The sequence below is a fragment of the Pogoniulus pusillus genome, chromosome 23, assembly GCF_015220805.1.
Source record: "Pogoniulus pusillus isolate bPogPus1 chromosome 23, bPogPus1.pri, whole genome shotgun sequence".
Classification (NCBI taxonomy): domain Eukaryota; kingdom Metazoa; phylum Chordata; class Aves; order Piciformes; family Lybiidae; genus Pogoniulus; species Pogoniulus pusillus.
This window is the reverse complement of record NC_087286.1, coordinates 15630170-15648442: the sequence shown is the minus strand read 5'-3', so window position 1 is coordinate 15648442 and position 18273 is coordinate 15630170. Positions and strand designations below refer to the sequence as shown.

Genomic DNA, 18273 nt, shown 5'->3' with positions numbered 1-18273 from the left:
TAGTGCCGGGTGCGTGCCTGGCCGCGGGGCACGCCGGGGCTGCCGGTCTCGCCGGGCACACGCCGGCTCCGCTCAGGCACGCCGGGAGCTGTAGTCCCGGCCCGGGGCACGCCGGGGCTGCCGGTCTCGCCGGGCACACGCCGGCTCCGCTGCGGGCACGCCGGGAGCTGTAGTCCCGGCCCGGGGCACGCCGGGGCTGCCGGTCTCGCCGGGCACACGCCGGCTCCGCTGCGGGCACGCCGGGAGCTGTAGTCCCGGCCCGGGGCACGCCGGGGCTGCCGGTCTCGCCGGGCACACGCCGGCTCCGCTGCGGGCACGCCGGGAGCTGTAGTCCCGGCCCGGGGCACGCCGGGGCTGCCGGTCTCGCCGGGCACACGCCGGCTCCGCTCCGGGCACGCCGGGAGCTGTAGTCCCGGCCCGGGGGCACATCCGCCACTCTCCCAGCCTGGCCTCCCGGCAGAGCCCTGCCAGCCCGCTGCTCGCTGCTGCGGCCTCCTCTGGCCCTGCTCCAACAGGTCCCTGTCTGCGCTGTGCTGAGGACTCCAGCGCTGGCCCCAGCACCGCGGGGGGAGGGTCTCAGCAGATCGGAGCAGAGAGAGCATCTTCTCCTTCCACCTGCTGCCCGCGATGCCGGGAATCGGCTCAGGACGCGGCTGGCTCTGGCTGGTGTCACCCCTTGGTGGGTTTCTGTGACCAGTTTCTCGGTGGTGGTACTGGGGCTTTGCCTGCCCAGCCGAGGACAATAGGTGCTGTAGGACAAGGAGTGAAGATTGTCCTCACTCTTTGGCTGTGGGACGCCAGCAGCAGAAAACCAAGTGGAGTCTTTGTGCTGGAAAATGTTTACCAGTGTTCATTAGCTTGGGCAGCTTCTGCCACCTCAGCAACCTGGCCACGTCCTTGTAGTCTGTAACTAACAAAGAGGCTCTGCATCCTTAGCACTGAAGCCTCCGCATACATCTTTCTTTAACTAACAAAGTGTCCTTCAAAAGCAGGAAAAAAACAATCAATATGGTCCAGGGCCTGGCAGACTTCCTAAGCTGAGGCGTAGGAAGTTTCATTTAAACATGAGGAGAAACTTTTTCACTGTGAGGGTGACAGAAGATTGGAGCAGGCTGCCCAGGGCAGGTTGTGGAGTCTCCCTCTCTGAAGATATTCAAAACCCACCTGGACGCATTCCTGTGTGATCTGGTGTAGGGCATCCTGCTCTGGCAGGGGGGTTGGACTGATTGAGCTTTTGAGGTCTCTTCCAGTCCCTGACATTCTGCAATTCTGTGAAACCAGGTGATGCCCACAGCACCCAGGCTTATGCAGCTCTGTGACAAAGCAAAGCCTGCTCATTAGCCCCAAACCCAGTGGGAAGAGGTTGGATTCCAAAGTGGAGTGACATCTGGGGAGGGGAGGGCAATGCGTCTGAGCCCAACCCTGGCACAGGGTGTTTGGGAGAGGCTCTGGGACCTGGAAGTGGGAAGATACCCCTGAAACTTGGTGGACATGCTGGGGAAGGATTTTATCTATGGTGATTCAGTTGAAGGCCCAGGTAAAGGAGGCAGCTTAGAAGACCCACTGAGAGGAAGCAAAGGCACAGCAAGTTCCTGAAGCAGGAGAGGAGACTTCTGCAGCAGTGGGCAAAGAGAGAATGATGACGTCCTGGGATGTCAGAGTGCTGGGTCAGGGATGCCAAAGACATGGCAGATTTAAATCCCTTGGATGTGTGGGAAGCAGGATCAGGATTTGTAACTTCTGGGCCATGGACAATCAGCCTGGTCTGGAGGAAGCCATGGTGGGGGCAGCTGTGCCTGCATGGCTTTGCTGTGCTTTACCCAGCAGTTAATCACCCACAGCCCCCAAATCCTGTGCCTCAGTTCAGCCTGTACGTGCCTGGCATCAGCTGCTAGAGATTGAGTCTTTTTTACTTTCCTGGCTCAATTCAAGAGCTGTTGAATATTTCCCTCTGAAAGCCTTCACACAATGTGATGGTCACCCCTCAGCCCGGAGTAAGCTGAGCAGATTGTGCTCTCTGTGTTGTTGCATGGAGCTGCAGAGCCTCTGGGTCTGCAGTGTCCTCCTCCAGCCAGGCCAGGCCAACAGGATGAGGCTCAGCAAGGTCAAGTACAGGCCTTAGGTCCTGTGAAAGCTACAGGCTGGGATCAGAGTGGCTGGAAACTGCCCAGAGAAAAACACACCAGGGATGTTGGTGTTGGTCAACAGGGGCTGGATGGATGAGCCAGCCTGTGCCCAGGTGGCCAAGAAGGCCATCAGCACCCTGGCTTGGATCAGCAACAGTGTGACCAGCAAGAACAGAGCAGGGATTGTCTCCCTGGACTGGGCACTGGTGAGGCCACACCTCCAATCCTGGGCTCAGTTTTGAGACCCTCGCTTCAAGAAGGACATCGAGGGACTGGAGCAGGTCCAGAGAAGGGCAACAAAGATGGTGAAGGGTCTGGAGAGCAGGGCTGGGGAGGTGCAGCTGAGGGAGCTGGGAGTGTTGATCCTGGAGAAAAGGAAGCTGATGGCAGTGGCAGGGTCCCCGTCCTTGGAGGGCTTTCAAAGCTGTGAGTTGTGGTGCTGAGGGCCATGTTTTGGTGGTGACCTGGTAGTGCTGGGATAGCAGTTGGACTCCATGAGCTTAGAGATGTTTTCTACCCAAAGTGTGAGCTGCAGACAGCAAAAGGGAAAGCAAAGCATCCTGATGGGATCCTAGATTCTTGACAGCCATCCTGACAGGGATGGGATTAATACACTGCCTCCTCCCAGCTCCAGAACAGGATTAAAGAGCTGCAGAGAAGCTGCTGGCCTGATCCACAGCTTGACAAGCATGGTGGCTGTGACTGGGAGGTGACAGCTCTTTCCTAAACACCTTCCTCCTCACTGAGCTACTGTCAGGAGCTGCAGCTTGGCAGCAGGAGCTGCAGCAAGTGAGAGTCCTGGGGGTTGGGAGGAGGAGCTGCTGACCCTGCCGGGTGGGCCAGCAGGGAAGAGCAGCATGGGGTCACCCTGGGCCATGGCCATGGTCGGGGGAACAGGAGATCATCAGCTCCAACCATGCAGCACTGGTCCTGAAGCTTTTTTCCTCTTAGAGGTCCTGGATGAGGCCACTTGTCCTGGGTGATACAGACCATGCCCTTGACCTCGTCCTGCGATGCCACAGTGCAGCAAGGCAGGAGGAAAAGGAGGGATGTGGTGAGGGAAGGCAGGCAGAGCCCTGGGCAGAGTGTGTTTGCTGCAGGGAGATGGTTACGGTTGGAGGAGCATCGAAGCCTGGAGAGTTCAGCCAGGTTCATCCTGGCACTGGACTAAGGTTTCTGGTTGTTATTTGGCCACCACAGCAGTTCTCAGCTGGGTTTGTGCGTGCTGAGGATATTCTGACAGCAAACCTGCCCAAACCTCCTCTGGGAACAGGTCTCACTGCTGGGTTTGCGCAGCAGCCAGCAGCTCTGGTTCTCCTGCTGGCAGGAGGAGCCCTCACATCGCAGTACTTCCCCCTGAACACGTCTGGCTGCTGTAGCTGCCACCTCTGGAGCCTTTCCGATGCGCTGCGCAGGCTCCGATCGCTTCCGTCACATGTTGACGATCCCTGGGTGCAGCTTCTGCCTCGGTGCAGCTTCTCCCTCCCTCCCTCCCTCCCTCGGCGTCTGCACCAAAGCTGGAGGTGCTGGGTCGGTTGTACGTCTCCGTGGTGCCATGACTGGAGGAAGGATCCATCATCTGCACTCAGACCTCCTCATCAGGCTTCTCTTTGAGTCCTCACCAGTGCCCCAGACCCACTCAGGGCAGATTTGCCCCATCGGTGACTGGTCCTTCCCGGGTGGCTCCCATCCAGGGCAAAGGCCCTATGTCACCAGTGGGTGGCACATCCCCGCTGGCTGTGTCTTTACACCCCAGGGGGAGTCACCAATTGTAATCACGGGTCAGAGCTGGTCCGGACAAGTGAAACAGCCTGGTCCTTGCTGTGGCTCCCACCTGCCCTGGGCTCAGATGCATTTCACTGCCCTTGCCCAGCCCGGGGTGTGGATGCTCTGTGCTAGTGCCAGGGGGTGTGCAGGGTGGAACAGACAAAAGAGCTGAAATGCCAATGGTGCTGGGGAGGGCATCCTGGAGAAAGGGGGTGAGGAGAGACCTCTGCAACCCCTTGAGAGGAGGTGGCAACTGGAGGAGGGGGGTGGATTCTGTGGCACCAAAAGTTTCTCCCTGTCCCATGGCTCTGCTCTGACCAGTGGTCATGGGAAGCAGAGCCTGAGTACAGGTGGGAATGGATATCCTGGGACCATGTTACTGCCTGCACGGGAAATGTTCCCACACTCTTAGCACCACCCTGGCTGTGCCAGGCTGGGCATGGCTCATGGTCCTGGCACTGCCCATCCTTGGGATCTGGGATAAGTAGTAGGGGATTAACGACTCAACAGGAACTGAGGGAATGAATCTTGGAGAGGCTTAGATGCAAGTGAAAGAGCCTTGGGGCTGTTGAGCCTGGAGAACAGCCTGAGAGGGGTTCTCAGTGCTCATCAAGAGCTAAAGGGTGGAGGGGCAAGAGGATGGGGCCAAACTCTTGTCAGTGGTGCCCAGGGACAGGATAAGGGACAACAGGCACAAACTGGAACCCAGGAGGTTCCATTTGAACAAGAGGAGAAACTTCTTTGTTGTGAGGCTACCCAGAGAGGTTGTGGAGATTCCAAAGCCACAAGGACATTGTGCCTGTGTGCAGGCTACTGTGGGTCAAAACCTGACCAAGAGCATCCCAAGTACCATCTCAGTGTGTTCCTGCAAGGGGGATGGTCACTTGTGCCTCCTAGTGCCCACATGCCCTAGATAGGCACCTCCAGGGACTCCCCGCTGTAGCCAAACAGCATCTGTGCTGAGTGAGAAGTTACTGGCGCTACCACAGGTCAGTGGTGAGGTTCCTCTGCCAGGGAAGCCCAGAAGGGGGTCCTGCAGAGCCCTCAAGTTGGTGTGCCAACCCTTAGAGAGGGAGCTGGGGGTGTTCTCGTGGATATTGGGATTTGACTGGGGAAATGCTGGAGTCAAGCTGGAAGAAACTAATTTCATGTGACACAGTGTCATGGACAAGGGATGTTCTGCTGAGTTCCTGGCCACCACCAAGGAGCCCTGTTGACACTGCAGGAGCAGAGGGAATGCAGCCTGGGACCAGCTCAGCCCAGCAGCCAGGCCAGGCCAGGCTCCTGATGCCTTCAAGGCAATTCTCATGCCCCTCTTCTTGGTCATCTAGGAAATTCTGATGGGAGGTGCATTTCAGCTCCTGACTTTTTTTCCCAATCTTCCCCTTTTGGTAATGTTACTGAACTTTGTTCAGTGAAGCTTCCTGAAGCACTGCAGAAACATGCCAGGGCCTGCCACTGCCACCTCTGTGTGTGGGCTGTGATCACTGACTGGGGGCCCAGCCACTCACGGGTCCTACCAGCTTCTGTCCCACCCAGAGCATCCACGGGAGGGCTCACACAGGGTTTTGACCTCAGGTACCCAGCACAGGCTGAGATCTTCAGCCGTGGTGGATCTGATCCAACTCTGCCAGCATCAGCTGAGCAGGTCCTGTGGGTTTTGACAGTCCCACTGGTGTCTGCAGGCTGCAGGCTGAATGTGGCTGCTCAGGGAGGGCTTTCCAGGTTCCATTTCTCACCCAGCTTCAGGCAGTGCTCTGCTGTGGCATGGGGACAAAGACAGCAGACAGCAAGGGGTCGTTTTTTACTTTCTATTGTTTCTGCTGCCAGAGAGGAAGGGGAAACATGGAGCCAGCCCCACGTCCATCTATGTGCACCTACAGCCACTACAGAAAGGGGCTACCCCGGCAGCAGGACATGCCCAAACCTTGCAGGAGTCCAGAGATCTCCTCATGGAGCTCTGGCAGCTGCCCAGGGGCCATAGCTCCTCTGCTGACCCAGTGAAAGTGCAGTCGTTTGCCCGGGAGCCCCCACGGGTGGTAGTACAGAACCACAGCTGGGTTCCAGAGGTGTGGCAGACCTGCAGCTTCGCATTGTCCCTGCCCACCCAGGAGACAGTAGAGCGAGAAGGAGGCCTCAAGACAGCTGTTTTGGGCAGATAAAGCATCAAAGCTGTTTCCTCACTGGGGGATGATGAAATCAATGTTCTAACACTGGGAGATGCCCCCAGGGCACCATTGGCACATCACTCTGCCTCTTCTCATGGAAGTGCAACTGGCAAACCCTCTGCAGGTGACACCAAATGAAGTGAACCAAACCACTTTGGTGGCACTGGGCATGGAGATGCTTGCTATGGTCAATATAGCTGAGGAAACACCTCAGACTGAAGTGTGGTGACAAGGGACACAGCACAGACCCTCCATTCTGGGGCAGGCTTGTGAGGCAGAGGGACCAGAAGGGTTTGGACCTGACACCCTCACACTTCTCTGTGTTGACTACAGCCAGAGGTTTCAGGAACAGGGACACAAAAATGGAAAGGGACTTTCAGAATCAGGGTGGGAGGCGACAGGATGAAGGACAATGGCTTTAGACTGCTCAAGGGGAGACTCAGATCAGATGTAAGGAAGAAGCTCTTCACCATGAGGGTGGGTGGTGAGACACAGGAACGGGTTGTCCAGAGAGATTTTGGGTGTCACATCCCCTTGGGTGTTCAAGGCCAGGTTGATGTGACCTTGAACAGCCTGGTTTAGTGGAAGGTGCCTCTGCCTATGGCATGGGGGGTTGGTACTAGATGATTTTTACAGTCCCTTCCAGGCCAGCCCACCCTGTGATTCCATGATTCCAAGGATAAAGGCTCTGGGCATGGCACAGCTGCTGCAGCTCAGGATATGAGACTTGTGTGCCCACTGCCTCTGCTCCTCCTCCTCCAACCTTTCCCACCATCGCCTCTAAGAAAGGCAGCAGGTAGAAGCCAGTCCTCAGTCTGCCTCCAAATCCCACTGGCCACTAGGCCATTGCCACCACACAAGGCTTGGGTCCCAGCAGGACGGAGGGAGGAGCTCATTAGGACCTTGTTCCCTCAGCCATTGCTCCTCTCCTCTCTCTATTTCATTTCAGCTGCCAGGGCTCCCCTTCCCCATTCCTTCATCTCTCGTCTCTTTGGAAGACATTCCCCGAGTGCCTGCCAGGGAATACCCTGACTGGGCAGCCAGCTCAGGTGTGGCAGGCCATGAGGTGCCCACCAGGATTCATGCTGCCAGCGGGGTGCCTGCTTGGAGCTCTCCCATTCTTGTAGCCACCCCTCCCAGACTAGTTTCAAGGGTGGGCACAGCCAAGGTGAGCTCCACTGGCCTCTGCCCAACAAGAGTGACAGGGCTGCCAGTATGGCAGTCACAACTGTAGAGAACCTGATTGCCACAACTGCCTGTGGCTTCATGAGATGGACCCACCAATGGCTCCTGTGACTTGCCCCATGGCTTCTGAGCAGATGCCAGCACCTAGGGTGACCAGATAAGTGATGGTGGGGCAATGGTTGATGGCCATCCAGAAAGCTCTTGGGACCAGCCATGTTCCACAGGTTCATCAGTTGTTGAATCCCAGACTGATTTGTCTGGGAAGGGCCCTTCAGAGCTCCTCCAGTCCAGCCCCTGCGGTCAGCAGTGACATCTACAACTAAGGCAGGTCGCACAGAGCCCTGAACCATCTGACCTGGGTGGTTCTAGGGGTGGACATTTCCCACCTCTCTGGGCAGCCTGGGCCAGGCTCTCATCACCCACAGCGTAACAGATTTCCTCCTCCCCTCCCGGTGCCATCAACGGTCACGGCCTGAGAGGCTTACAACGAAATCGCCCCCGAGGTGCAGTGGAGAGGCAGCGCTGCAAGGAGGGCCGGGGGCGCGCACGGGGGGGCGGCCACAGGCCAGGCTGGGGGCACGCCTAGGGTGCTAGGGGCCGCCGGGGGTCTGCGTGGGGCACGGGGCTGGCGCTGCCCTGGAGGCTTCCCGTGCGTGGGGACGGTTTGGATGCCCTCAGGCCAATTAGGCATCCCCGCGATACCCCCAGCATCGGCCCCGCGCTGACCCGACCCCTTCTGCCCTGGGGCCGGTCCCGCTCCCGCCGCTGTGACGCAGGCAGAGGCGGTCCCGGGGCGGGTGGCGCTGCCGGCGGCGCGGGGCGGGCGTTCGGCGGGGCGGGGGCGGCAGAACCCGCAGAGCGGCGGAGCCCCGGAGCGCGGCCATGCAGCGGCAGCTGCCGGCCCCGCGCCGCTGACCGCCGGCCCTGCCGCCATGAACTTCCAGGGCGGGCCCGGCCAGAGCCCGCAGCAGCAGAGCCTGGCGGCGCCGGGCGGGCCGGTGCCGGTGCCGGTGCCCGGCCCCTCGGGCCCGCAGCCCGGCGGGCCGCCGCCGCCGCAGTTCGGGCTGTCCAACTCGGCGGCGATCCGGGCAGAGATCGGCCGCTTCGAGTCGGTGCACCCCAATATCTACGCCATCTACGACCTCATCGAACGCGTGGAGGACCTGGCGCTGCAGAGCCAGATCCGCGAGCATGTCATCTCCATCGAGGGTGAGCGGTGCCGAACCGGGCCGAATCGGGCTGAACCGGGCCCACCCGCGTCGGGCGGAACCGGGCTCTCCCGCGCCGAACCGGGTCGGGGCCCATCAAGTCCCACCGCACTGAACTGGGCCGGATCAAGTGGTGCCCTTCCTTCCCCGCCCGCACCGAACCGAACCGGGCCGCCGCCGCTGCCCATTGTCCTCGCCGAGCACCCTGCACCTGCACCCGGTGTTTGCCGGGGCGGCGGCCGCGCCCGCTGCCTGCCCGCGGGGCCCGGCTGGAGCCCTGCCCGTGGGGCCCCGCCGCAGCGGGAATCGGACGGCGGGCCGGGGCCTGTGGGAGCAGTGCTGGGGGGCGGCGGGGCCCGGGGACCGCAGCAGTCTGCGGGAGGGAGCGGGGGGGCGGGGGTGTCCCTCCGCGGGCGCCCCCGCCCCGAGGCCTGCAGCGTCGGTGGCCCCGTCCGTCCGTCCGTCCGTCCGTCCGTCCTTCCCCTTCACGGCGCGGAGCTGCGGCGAGGGGTGCCCAGCCCTGGGAGGGGGGGATCGGGCTGGGAGCGGCCGGGCAGCGGAACCAGGGGACGATGAGCCAGGGCCTGGGCAACCAGCGGTGCAGCGAGCGGCGGCGGGATGGGCAGGAGCCGCGACTTCATGCTGGGGTCGGTGCTGGTCCGGGAGGCGGCTGGGCACCGGGCGGCCCCGCTGGCTCCGGTGACCCTGAACCTGCGGCGCTTGCAGCCGGGGTTGCCCTTCGGCGCGGGGCCGCGGCCGGGGCTGTGCGGGGAATCGCGTCTCGGTTCGGGACTGCCGGAGCGGCCGCTCCCGGCTCGAGGGTTCTGCGAGCTCGGTGCTGGCAGCGTGCGCGGATCTGGCCCCGGTACTGGCCAGCTACCGGCGCTGCGGCTCTGGGAGGCGGCGGGAGCAGCGCTGCGGGGGTGCGGGCATGGGGGAGGGGGGCGCAGGCAGCGATGCAGCGGGGGCTGGAAGGGAGCAGCGTGGTGAGTGCAGGCAGGCAGCGGGTGGGTGCAGGCAGGCAGTGGGTGGGTGCAGGGGGTGGGTGCAGGCAGCAGACACAGGCTGGTGACGCTGCGCGGGGGTGGCAGCCTGGGCCACACTTCTTCCCTGAGCTTTTCTGGAGATGCCCGCATCCCACGTCAGTCCTTGGGATGGTTCCTTTGGGAAGCAGAGAGGCAGGAGGGTCTGACACAAGCCTGACGGATTCCATGGCTGAGGGGATGTCAGCCCAGGGATTTGGTTCATCTGTCTCGCTGTGCAGGGACAAAGGACACGCTGGGATCGGAATGGGGCAAACATAAAACCGGCACAAGGCGGAGGGTTCTCTCCACCGCTGAGTGCTTCACAAGGTCCCTTGCCACAGAAACCCCTTAACTAGCAGTGCTGAATGAGGTGGAGAAGGCAGGGATTTGTCCTGGAGGTGGTGGGAGGGCAGAGGGCTGGCACAGGCCATGGCACTACTGTGGCTGTGTCACTGGAATTCCAGCCATGCTCCAGCTGTGCAGGTCAGGGTGGTCTTGGTGGAGGAGCACCATCTCCTGTCTGTTCTCAGGGGCATCCTCAGCTCTCCCTTGTTTGTGCCTCTGGCGCTGGTTGCAGCAAAGACCTGAGGGCCGAAGAGCTGTGCTGATGTGATCAGATCCTGCCTGTGATTCTGTGTGGGACAGAGGACTGAAACTGTACGCAGCCAGGCTGCTGCTCCTGAGGAGCTCAGGGGCCATCTCCACAGAGTGTGGCTGCCCAACTGCCCCATGCTCCCTGCTCCATGTCCCTTTCCCATGGGGATGTGGGGTAGCAGGTGTGTGTGTCTGTCCCAGGTCCTTCTGTTTTCCCTTGCACCCTGCTCTGTGCCATGTGGATGGCTTGGGCTGGTGGTGAGCACGTTGGCGTTGAGGTGCGTCTCTTAGCAACTCCTCTGGTGGTGCTTTTTCTGCTGCTGCTCAGAGGAAGGTGTGAAAGCAGCGTTCCTTCACCATGACTGGGAGCCTGTGTAGCTCCCTGGAGCTAGGCTGAAGCTTCTTCTGTAACCCTATGGCCAGGTGTGAGGAGGAACTGGCACAGGAGTATGATTCTGCCCTCCTCCTCCTCTCTGTGTTTGCCAGTTGTGGAGTGGGAATTCCTTGGCTGCATTCCCTGCTGGACACCAGGTCAGATCCTGGTCCTGGTGAGCGCTGTGCTTTGATGTTGTAGCTATTGCAGCAGATCCCAAGTGTCAGAGAGACTCCAGCGGCGGTGGGGTGATTAGCAGTGGGGTAATTAGTGTCTGGAAGAGCTTTGCTGGAGGTGTGAAGGTCCCTCTGAACTGCATGGTTTGGGCTGGATGCAGATTGCTGGGAGGGGGTTTTGCTGGTGGATTTGTTGATGTTCTTGATCCCAAGCTCAGACTCTGTGACCGCAGCGACTGCTGCTGATCCTTAAATCCGTTGTGGAAGCTACCAGTGAAATCCCAAATCCCACTTCCTGCCAGCGAGTGCAGGGCGCTGTGAGGCTGCTGCTGTCTTCCTTCCAGGTTCCCCTTCCTTCATTCTCAGCAGAGAGAAGGGCTGGGGCCGATTCTTTCTGCAGTGGTAGCCACGTGTGCAAGGCAGCGCTGGGGTGGCCATCACTTCCCTGGGCCCTTCACCCCCAGGCAGCGTTGGCAGGAGGGGCAGACATTGGCTCATGCTGCAGAGGCATCGCTGAGGAGAGGATGGAGCGGGTGCTGGGGAGCCCTGGGAGCTCAGCCCTGGAGTCAGGGATGGTGTGAAAACCACGTGAAGCTGCTGCCTGAGGCTGCTCCCAGGCCTGCATGGAGATGTTGTTCACAGTCACTGTAGGAGGAAGGGGAAATCAGCTTCATTTTGATCTCCTTCACATCGCTGGAGCTCCATGGAGAGGCCATGGTGGAGGGGAAGGCTCTTGGGCACCCAGGGCTGAGCATGGTGCTGGATATGGGCAGTTGCCAGCCTCAGATGAATCAGAGGCAGGACCTGGGGGGTTCAGTAGTTTCTAACCACCAAATTTGGACAGATTTTCAGGGGGCTAGTGGAAAATGCTTCCCTCATCCCAGGCGTGTTCCTCTGCCAAATCCCAGAGCCTGCTGCAAACTGCCGAGCTCCAGAGAAGGTTCTGTATGCATGGAGCAAGATGATGGAGAGCTGCAGGTCTGAGGGCTGTGGTTCAACAGTGGCCTGGCGGTGCTGGGTTAACGGTTGGGCTTGATCTTAAAGGTCTCTTCTGACTAAAGTGACTGGATGGCACAAGCCCAGCTTGTCATCAGTGTGACCTCTAATTGTGTGGCTCTGAAGCAGCCCACAGCCAGAGTTGTATTAATAGAATCTGTAACTACCGCAGGAATTGCACAGCACTTCGCTCCTGTCAGAGAGGAGCATCTCCAGAGGTGACCAGAACACAGGTTCTAGGTGGGGAGTGATGTGACAGAGCAGAGGATTTCTGCAGGGATGTGCAGGATGGGGGCTTGTGAGCTGCAGGGACAGCAGGAGCCAGCATGGATCCACTGAGAACAGGAGAGAAGAGCCAGGTTAGTGGGAAAGCAGAAGCAGGATCACGACGTGGGGCTGAGGAGGTGGTTACATGGAGGTCTTCTGCATGTGGAAAGTCACCAAGGCTAGGAGGGAGGAGGTGGTTGAGGAGAGGTAGGTGAGATCCCTCAGTAGAGCTGCTGTGAAATGTGTTCGCTGCCATGCACATGTCTACAGCCCACCCAAAGCCTCAGCTCTTGGAAAGAGCCAGGAGGAGTCTGGCAGCCCTGGGGAGGACTTCGGTGACCAGGTGGCAGGAATCTTTGAGCTTTACCTGTAGTGGTGGTGGTCCCTTTATTGTCCTCTTACACCCCTCCAACACACTTCCAAACTTGGTTTGAGTTTTTCCTGCATTTTAGGAAGCAGGACTAGTTTGGAAGACCTTCGTCAGGTTTCAGCTGTGCCATCTCTAGCAGAGGCAGAGCAAAGCCCTGGAGAAGGATCTGCTGGTAGTGGGATGGAGAGCTGGACAGGAGTCACCTCTGAGTCCTGGCTCTGTGGCACTCTGGGTCCAGCTGCATTGCTGAGTTCAAGACCAGGGTGGGCTCAGTGTGCACGCTCCCATCCAGCACTGGGGCCTTTTCCCAGCTGGCCAAACCTAAGGGATCTGGTTGAGGCACGTCTTGGAGATGCAGGCCAGGCCCTTGCTGCTGTGAGAGTTTGTGTCCATTATTTGCCATCCTGTTGTTAACATTTAGTGCAGTTTTTTTTCTGTAAGCATTGCCCACACCTTGGATGTGCTTTTTCTTGTGCATTTCTCTCAAAGCAGGTCTTTGGTACCAGGGCTTTCTGTGTTCCCAGTTGCTGAGGTCACTTTCCTGTCTCTTTCTGATGGGTTGGACTGGCTGAACCTTGTCATTTCGTTGGGTTCCAGCCCGGGTGGTCCAGCTCTGCTCTGCATCCTTTCCCGGTGGCTTTCGAAGCTGGTTGCTGTGATTCACAAAGCCGAACCCAAGGCAAGTGCTGCTCTGGGTGCTGCATCTGCTGAAGGGTGGTGAGAGGAGGCTGAAGGGACTGCAGCCATGTGCCTGGTGTTAGCTCAGTGTCCTGAAGGAGATGACAGCTTTGGGCATCAGTGTTCCACTCTGTCAGCATGTCCCTGCTGTCCCATCTCTGCAGAGCTGCCCAGGGACATGGGACTGGTCCCCAGGGCAGCTGTCAGGAGTGATGGCAAGAGCCATGCTTCATCTCCTCTGGAAGCAGCAAACCTCTGAGCCACCAGCACATCCCTGTTCTGGAGCTGGAGTTGGGCATCTCTCTGTCCCCATGGTCTGGAGCTTTGCTGGGAGAGAGGTGTAAAACTGCTGAGCACAAAAATGGGGGATGGGGCAAATGTTTTCTTGTTTGGGTGCAGGGTGCTGGGGTGTCAGGGCAGAGACTTCCAGGAGGAATTCCTGAGGGAACGTGGATTTGCTTCTTGGTGGCTAAGGAAAGGCCCTCTGTCCTTGCCTGGCAGAGGGGCCAGCAGGGCTGGCACTACTCCACATCTGCATTTCAGTGGCACAAGCAGAAGGATCTGCATGGGGAGAGTCCTGGAGCAGGTCCTGGTGTGGGGGGACAACCTTGGCCCCATGAGAACATTGGATGCAGCAGAAGCAGGGCAGGAGGAGGTCTGTAGCTGCTGGGACAGACAGCCATTGCTTTCAAGAGGTTTGGTATCATGGCTCCAGTCATCTGAAGCTACCTCTGCCAGATGGAGTTCTCACCTTGTAGAGATTCCACCTCAAGAACAGGGTCTTGTGAAAGAGTTGGGAAATCAGAGAGAGGAATGGGTGCTGTGATTGACAGGAGTTGGGAGAGATGATGAAGCTGGAGCAGAAAGGCTGGAGGATGATCTTGATTACTGAAGAATGAGTGGGATGAAGTTACAGGTGCCATGGTGAGAGGTTTCTGGTGCTGCGGGGGCAAGAACTCTGCTGTGGCTAAAGAGGAAAAGATGGGACATGGAGAAGTGCTGCAGGGAAAGGATGGGATCTGGATGTGCCCTCGCTTGGAGCACTGGAGTTCAATGACTGTGGTTTCAGTTACCTCAACCCAACACAAGTGTGGCTGCTGCTCAAAGGGACTGAGCAGCTCTTCCCACCTGGTTGCTGTGTGTTGAGCAGGCTGCAGGAATTGCTCTGGTAGAAGCTGAGCTTTGCCTGGGCTTTGCTGGGATCAGTTTTTAGCTGCTTGCTGGGCTCTGTCAGGACATGTTCCAGGGATGCTTCCTCCAAGTCCCTGCTGGACATTGGCCAGTCTCTTGAACTTGATGTGGTTTGTCTGTGGTGTTCAGTCCTGGTGGCTTCTCTTTTCTGAGCTTGTTCAGTCTCCTTTGACCCAAGGGAAGCTTTCAGCTCTCACCATCATCAGGGAGGTTCACACTTGGCTGCACAAAATCTTTTGCTTGTCTAGGGACCAATGTCCTCCTGACCAGCAGCTGCGCAGGCTTCTGTTGAAACAAGGTCAGTGGTGGTGACCCCCTGCCCAGGAGCTGCCCTTGCATTTGGTGCAGGGTAAGATCTGCTCGTGCTGCAGTGAGGACCCACCAGGAGAAGTTGGAGCATGGTTGGTTTTTGGTGATTGGTCTGTGAGATCTTGCCACCTGCTTCCAGGAGGTTTCCCCAAGCTCCTGATGGAGTGGGTCTGGTTTCTCTGCAGAGACCTTCGAGTCTTGGCCAGTGTGGATCTCTTGCCTGCATGAAGAAGGCATCTGTGGTCTGATGTCCTCCTGCCAGGTGCTGGCATGAGAGGAGCTGAAGCTGGGGTCTGTCTAAGTGGGTTTCCTGAGTTGTGTGAGAGTGAGGAGTCTTGTGGGGCAGGAAGGCTGGAGCCACTGGGGCTGAATCTCTGTTGGAATGAGGTTTGTCTGATCAAGATGTGTCCTGTGACGTTTGTTTGCCTCTCCTGCCCAGTGACTTGCAGACCTCTGTCCAGTGTCAGCCAGGCCTGGCCAATCCCTGCTGTTCCTGAATTCCTGCAGATCCCAAGAAAAGAGCACAGAGTGACCCAGCTGGTGGCACAGGAGGGAAAGAGATGTTTGCCTCCGGCCTCAGCAGCTCACTGCCGTGGGGCTGCAGCTCAGCACTGGGACCTCTTCTTGGTGTGAGTCACTGGGGAAGTTCTTGCTGGGGGAGATGGGTGAGATCCTGTCCCTGCCCTGTGATCTTTGCTGAGGGAACCTGCTGTCATCCCTCAGCTCCTGGGAGCCACCAGCTCTGGATCCATTATCTCCTGTCCCAGCTCTCTGCCCTAGGTGACATGTGGCTTGCCCCCAGTGAGGTGAGGGCTGGCTGGTGGCCCAGGCTGGTGGTCCAAGCTGGTGTCTCAGGCTGGTGCTGTCCCAGGAGGGCAATGAATAGGCATGGCAGGATTGAACACTGGCACTTCTGTTGGGGAGTGCTTGGGTGTGAGTCTGCTGCTTCTGCCATTGCTGTTGTCTTTGCAGTCACACCTGGGGCCTTGGCTGATGGGGCTCCTCCTGCAGAAGATGTTCTGGAGGCACAGGACAAGGATGGTCCTGCCTCAGGGCTCAGGTGGTTTATGTAAAGATGAGGTCTATGAACAAGCAGGGAGCACTCAGAGGTGGTGGGACAGCATGGGCTGTGTGCTGGGGACAGGCTTTCCAAGGCAGTGTTTTGGGCATTTCTGCTGGGCACAGAGGTCCAGGACAGCTTCAAGCAGCAATGTGAAGAGGGACAACAAAGCAAATTTGGGGGTTGTTCATGGAGAGCTCTTTGCAAAGCCCAAGTACCAGAGAGGAGCTTGCAGCTGTGGCAGTTGGGAAGGGGAGAGGCTGTGGCAGGTCGAGAGGAGGCGGTGGGCTTGGCACAGGGAGGAGGTAGAGCTGCAGAGTGTGAGGAGTTGGGGAGGGTGAAGATGAGCAGCTTGCAATTGACGTGACAGAAGAGGAGGACTTGGAGGGGGTGCGAAGGGAGGGTTGGCTGCTGGAGAGGGAGAGGTTGGGAAGGCAGCTTCAGCAGCAGCTCTGTCTGCATAGGAATGGGCATCGTTCTGTGCTTTCTGGGTGACCATGGGGGGAAAGGGACAGGAGTGGGGCCTGGAGGCCCAGGGCCCATGGCTGGGTGGTGGAGGCTGTGTCTCAGCTCTGAGGGGCTTGAGGACAGCCAGGCTGTGAAGAGGAGAGGTGGGTCAGTGACCTCTCTTCCCTGTCTGAGTCGTGTCCTCGGCTCAAAGGCAGGATCTGAGCAATGTCCTCAGGCACCATTCAGCCAGGGCTTAGGGGAAGAGGGGCCAGAGCTGGGCTCAGCAGCAGCTCCCTGTAATCATGCTGAGCTGGGGCTTGTGGGTGCACACTTGAAATGCTGGAGGGGAAAAGAAGCTGAGACTTCATTTTGGACAGGAGACAGTCCAGGAATAGAAAGGCAGAGCCATGAATCATCAGCATGGAGCTCAGAGCTGGGACTAAATGGAAACAGAAGGCTTGCTGGAGGCAGCGTGAAGGGAGAGGAGAAGGTGCCATGGGCAGAGCCATGTGAGACACCTGGGAACCAGCAGAACTGGAGGTGGGCCACCAGAACCATCTTTATGTCCTCAAAAGATGGAGGATTTAGGGGACACCTTATTATATCTTTTTGATACTTAAAGAGAGCTGGTGAGAGGCTTCCTACCAAGGCCTACAGGGAGGCTTTCAGCTGTAAGAGGAGTGGGGTTAGATCAGATGTTAGAAGAAGTTCTGCACTGTGGGGGTGGGGAGCCACTGGAGCAGGTTGTCCAGAGAGACTGTGGATGCCTCATCCCTGAAAGTGTTCAAGGTCAGCTTGGATGAGGGTTTGAGCTACCCAGTCTAGTGTGAGGTGTCCCTGCTCATGGCATGGGGGTTGAACTGAGTGATCCCTGAAGATCCTTCCAGCTCAAACCATTCTAGACTCATGGATCTCTTCCAACCTGTAGCTGTCCTTTTGCATGGAGAGTTCATCTGGAATAATTTTTTGCTCCCAGTTTCAGCCACGTGCCCAGGCCAGAGGGAGGAGATCGTTCCCTGCCTTCCTGCATCAGCTTCCCTCCATACTTGAAGGCTTCTCTTTAGAACTGCATATCCTTGTCTGTAGCATTTTCTGTTCCTGTGTTTGTCTTCATGCTCTGCTGGACTCTCCCTTTCATCAAAGCCCTCTTGAAAAGTGAAGAGATGCAGCAATTGGCTGGCGCTGGAGAACACCAGCAGGACTTCTGCAGGCCTGTCTCTGTTGGTACCACACAGTGGTTGCCTGTTCTCAGCACTGTGGCAGGGCTGGCTCCTGGCTGTGACCTGCTCTGACCCCCAGGTCCTTTTCTGAAGAGTTGGTCACTGTCCCACAGCTCTGGCCTGTCCTCGGGCACATAGTCAGTGCTGTGTCAGTGTCAACCCTCACACGTGGCCTGGGGAATTTCAGCCTTTGTAGACACTTTCCTCACTTGGACAGCAGCCATGGAGGACTCTGTGCCTTGCTGTCACTCGTGGTTTGATGCCACCTGCCATTTTAGTGCACATCTCCTCTCCCATTGCCTTGTGGTTGACAGGAGTGTTGGTCCTTGATGTTCTCAGTGCTTTGTCCTGGAGCAGTCTCTGAGTTCTTGGCTTCTCTGTTCAGTTTTGAAGGGAAGTGCAGTTGCCTTCCGTCAGCCCAAAGCTCTTGGGGCTTGAGCTCCTCAAGATTCCTCCAGACAGTTAAACTTTCCAGGGCTGAGTTAATCAAAGTCTGATACTGACAGCTTGGGGAGGTTCTTTGACTGCTGCTTTCTGTGTTGGACACCTCTGCTGAGAGCAAAGAGACACCAGCTGCTTTGTCCTTGGCGTCAGATGCTTTTTCCACCTGCTGAAGGACAGACCAATCTTCACCTTGGTGGTCCCTCATGTACCTGAGGAGTGCTTCTTCTCTTTGCACTTTGTTGTCTCTTTCTCTTTGCATGGTTTGAGCTCAGGCTTTGTTGCTGATGCCACTGGTTGGTGTTTGTTCTTCTCTATCTGACCCAATTTCCCTGCTCCAGGAGCACCTTCGTGTGCCTGACACCCAGGAGGAGCTCAGGAGGGTTAGCTGGGCTGGTCTCCTGCCACACATGTTGTTCCTTCACACCAGGATGACTCCTGTTGGTGCCATTACCACCTTTGCTTTGAGGACCTGCCAGCTTTATGTCATCTCTTTCTTTTTTTCCCTGGTGGATTTGCTTCCAGTAGGATCTTGCCCATAGAGTTTGGTAACATCTGCTGTGGTGGAGCCTCTTGTTTGTAGTCTGCTTTCCTTCTTCCCATACATCACAACAACTTGTGGACAGTCTTTCTTCTGCTTTGCCTCTTTCCAGCAGCTTTCTTTCCATA

General features: G+C 58.0%; 1 protein-coding gene across 2 annotated transcripts in view; it reads left to right on the top strand.

The window, feature by feature from the left end:
- Nucleotides 1-8070: 8070 nt before the first annotated feature.
- The window catches only part of AGAP3 (ArfGAP with GTPase domain, ankyrin repeat and PH domain 3), a 97172-nt gene continuing 86969 nt past the window's right edge, over nt 8071-18273 (top strand). For both annotated transcript variants that reach the window (XM_064162671.1, XM_064162673.1), the window contains exon 1: nt 8071-8455. In XM_064162671.1, coding sequence (XP_064018741.1) covers nt 8179-8455 — 277 coding nt within the window. In that variant the 5' untranslated portion in view covers nt 8071-8178. The remainder of the gene's footprint in view (nt 8456-18273) is intronic.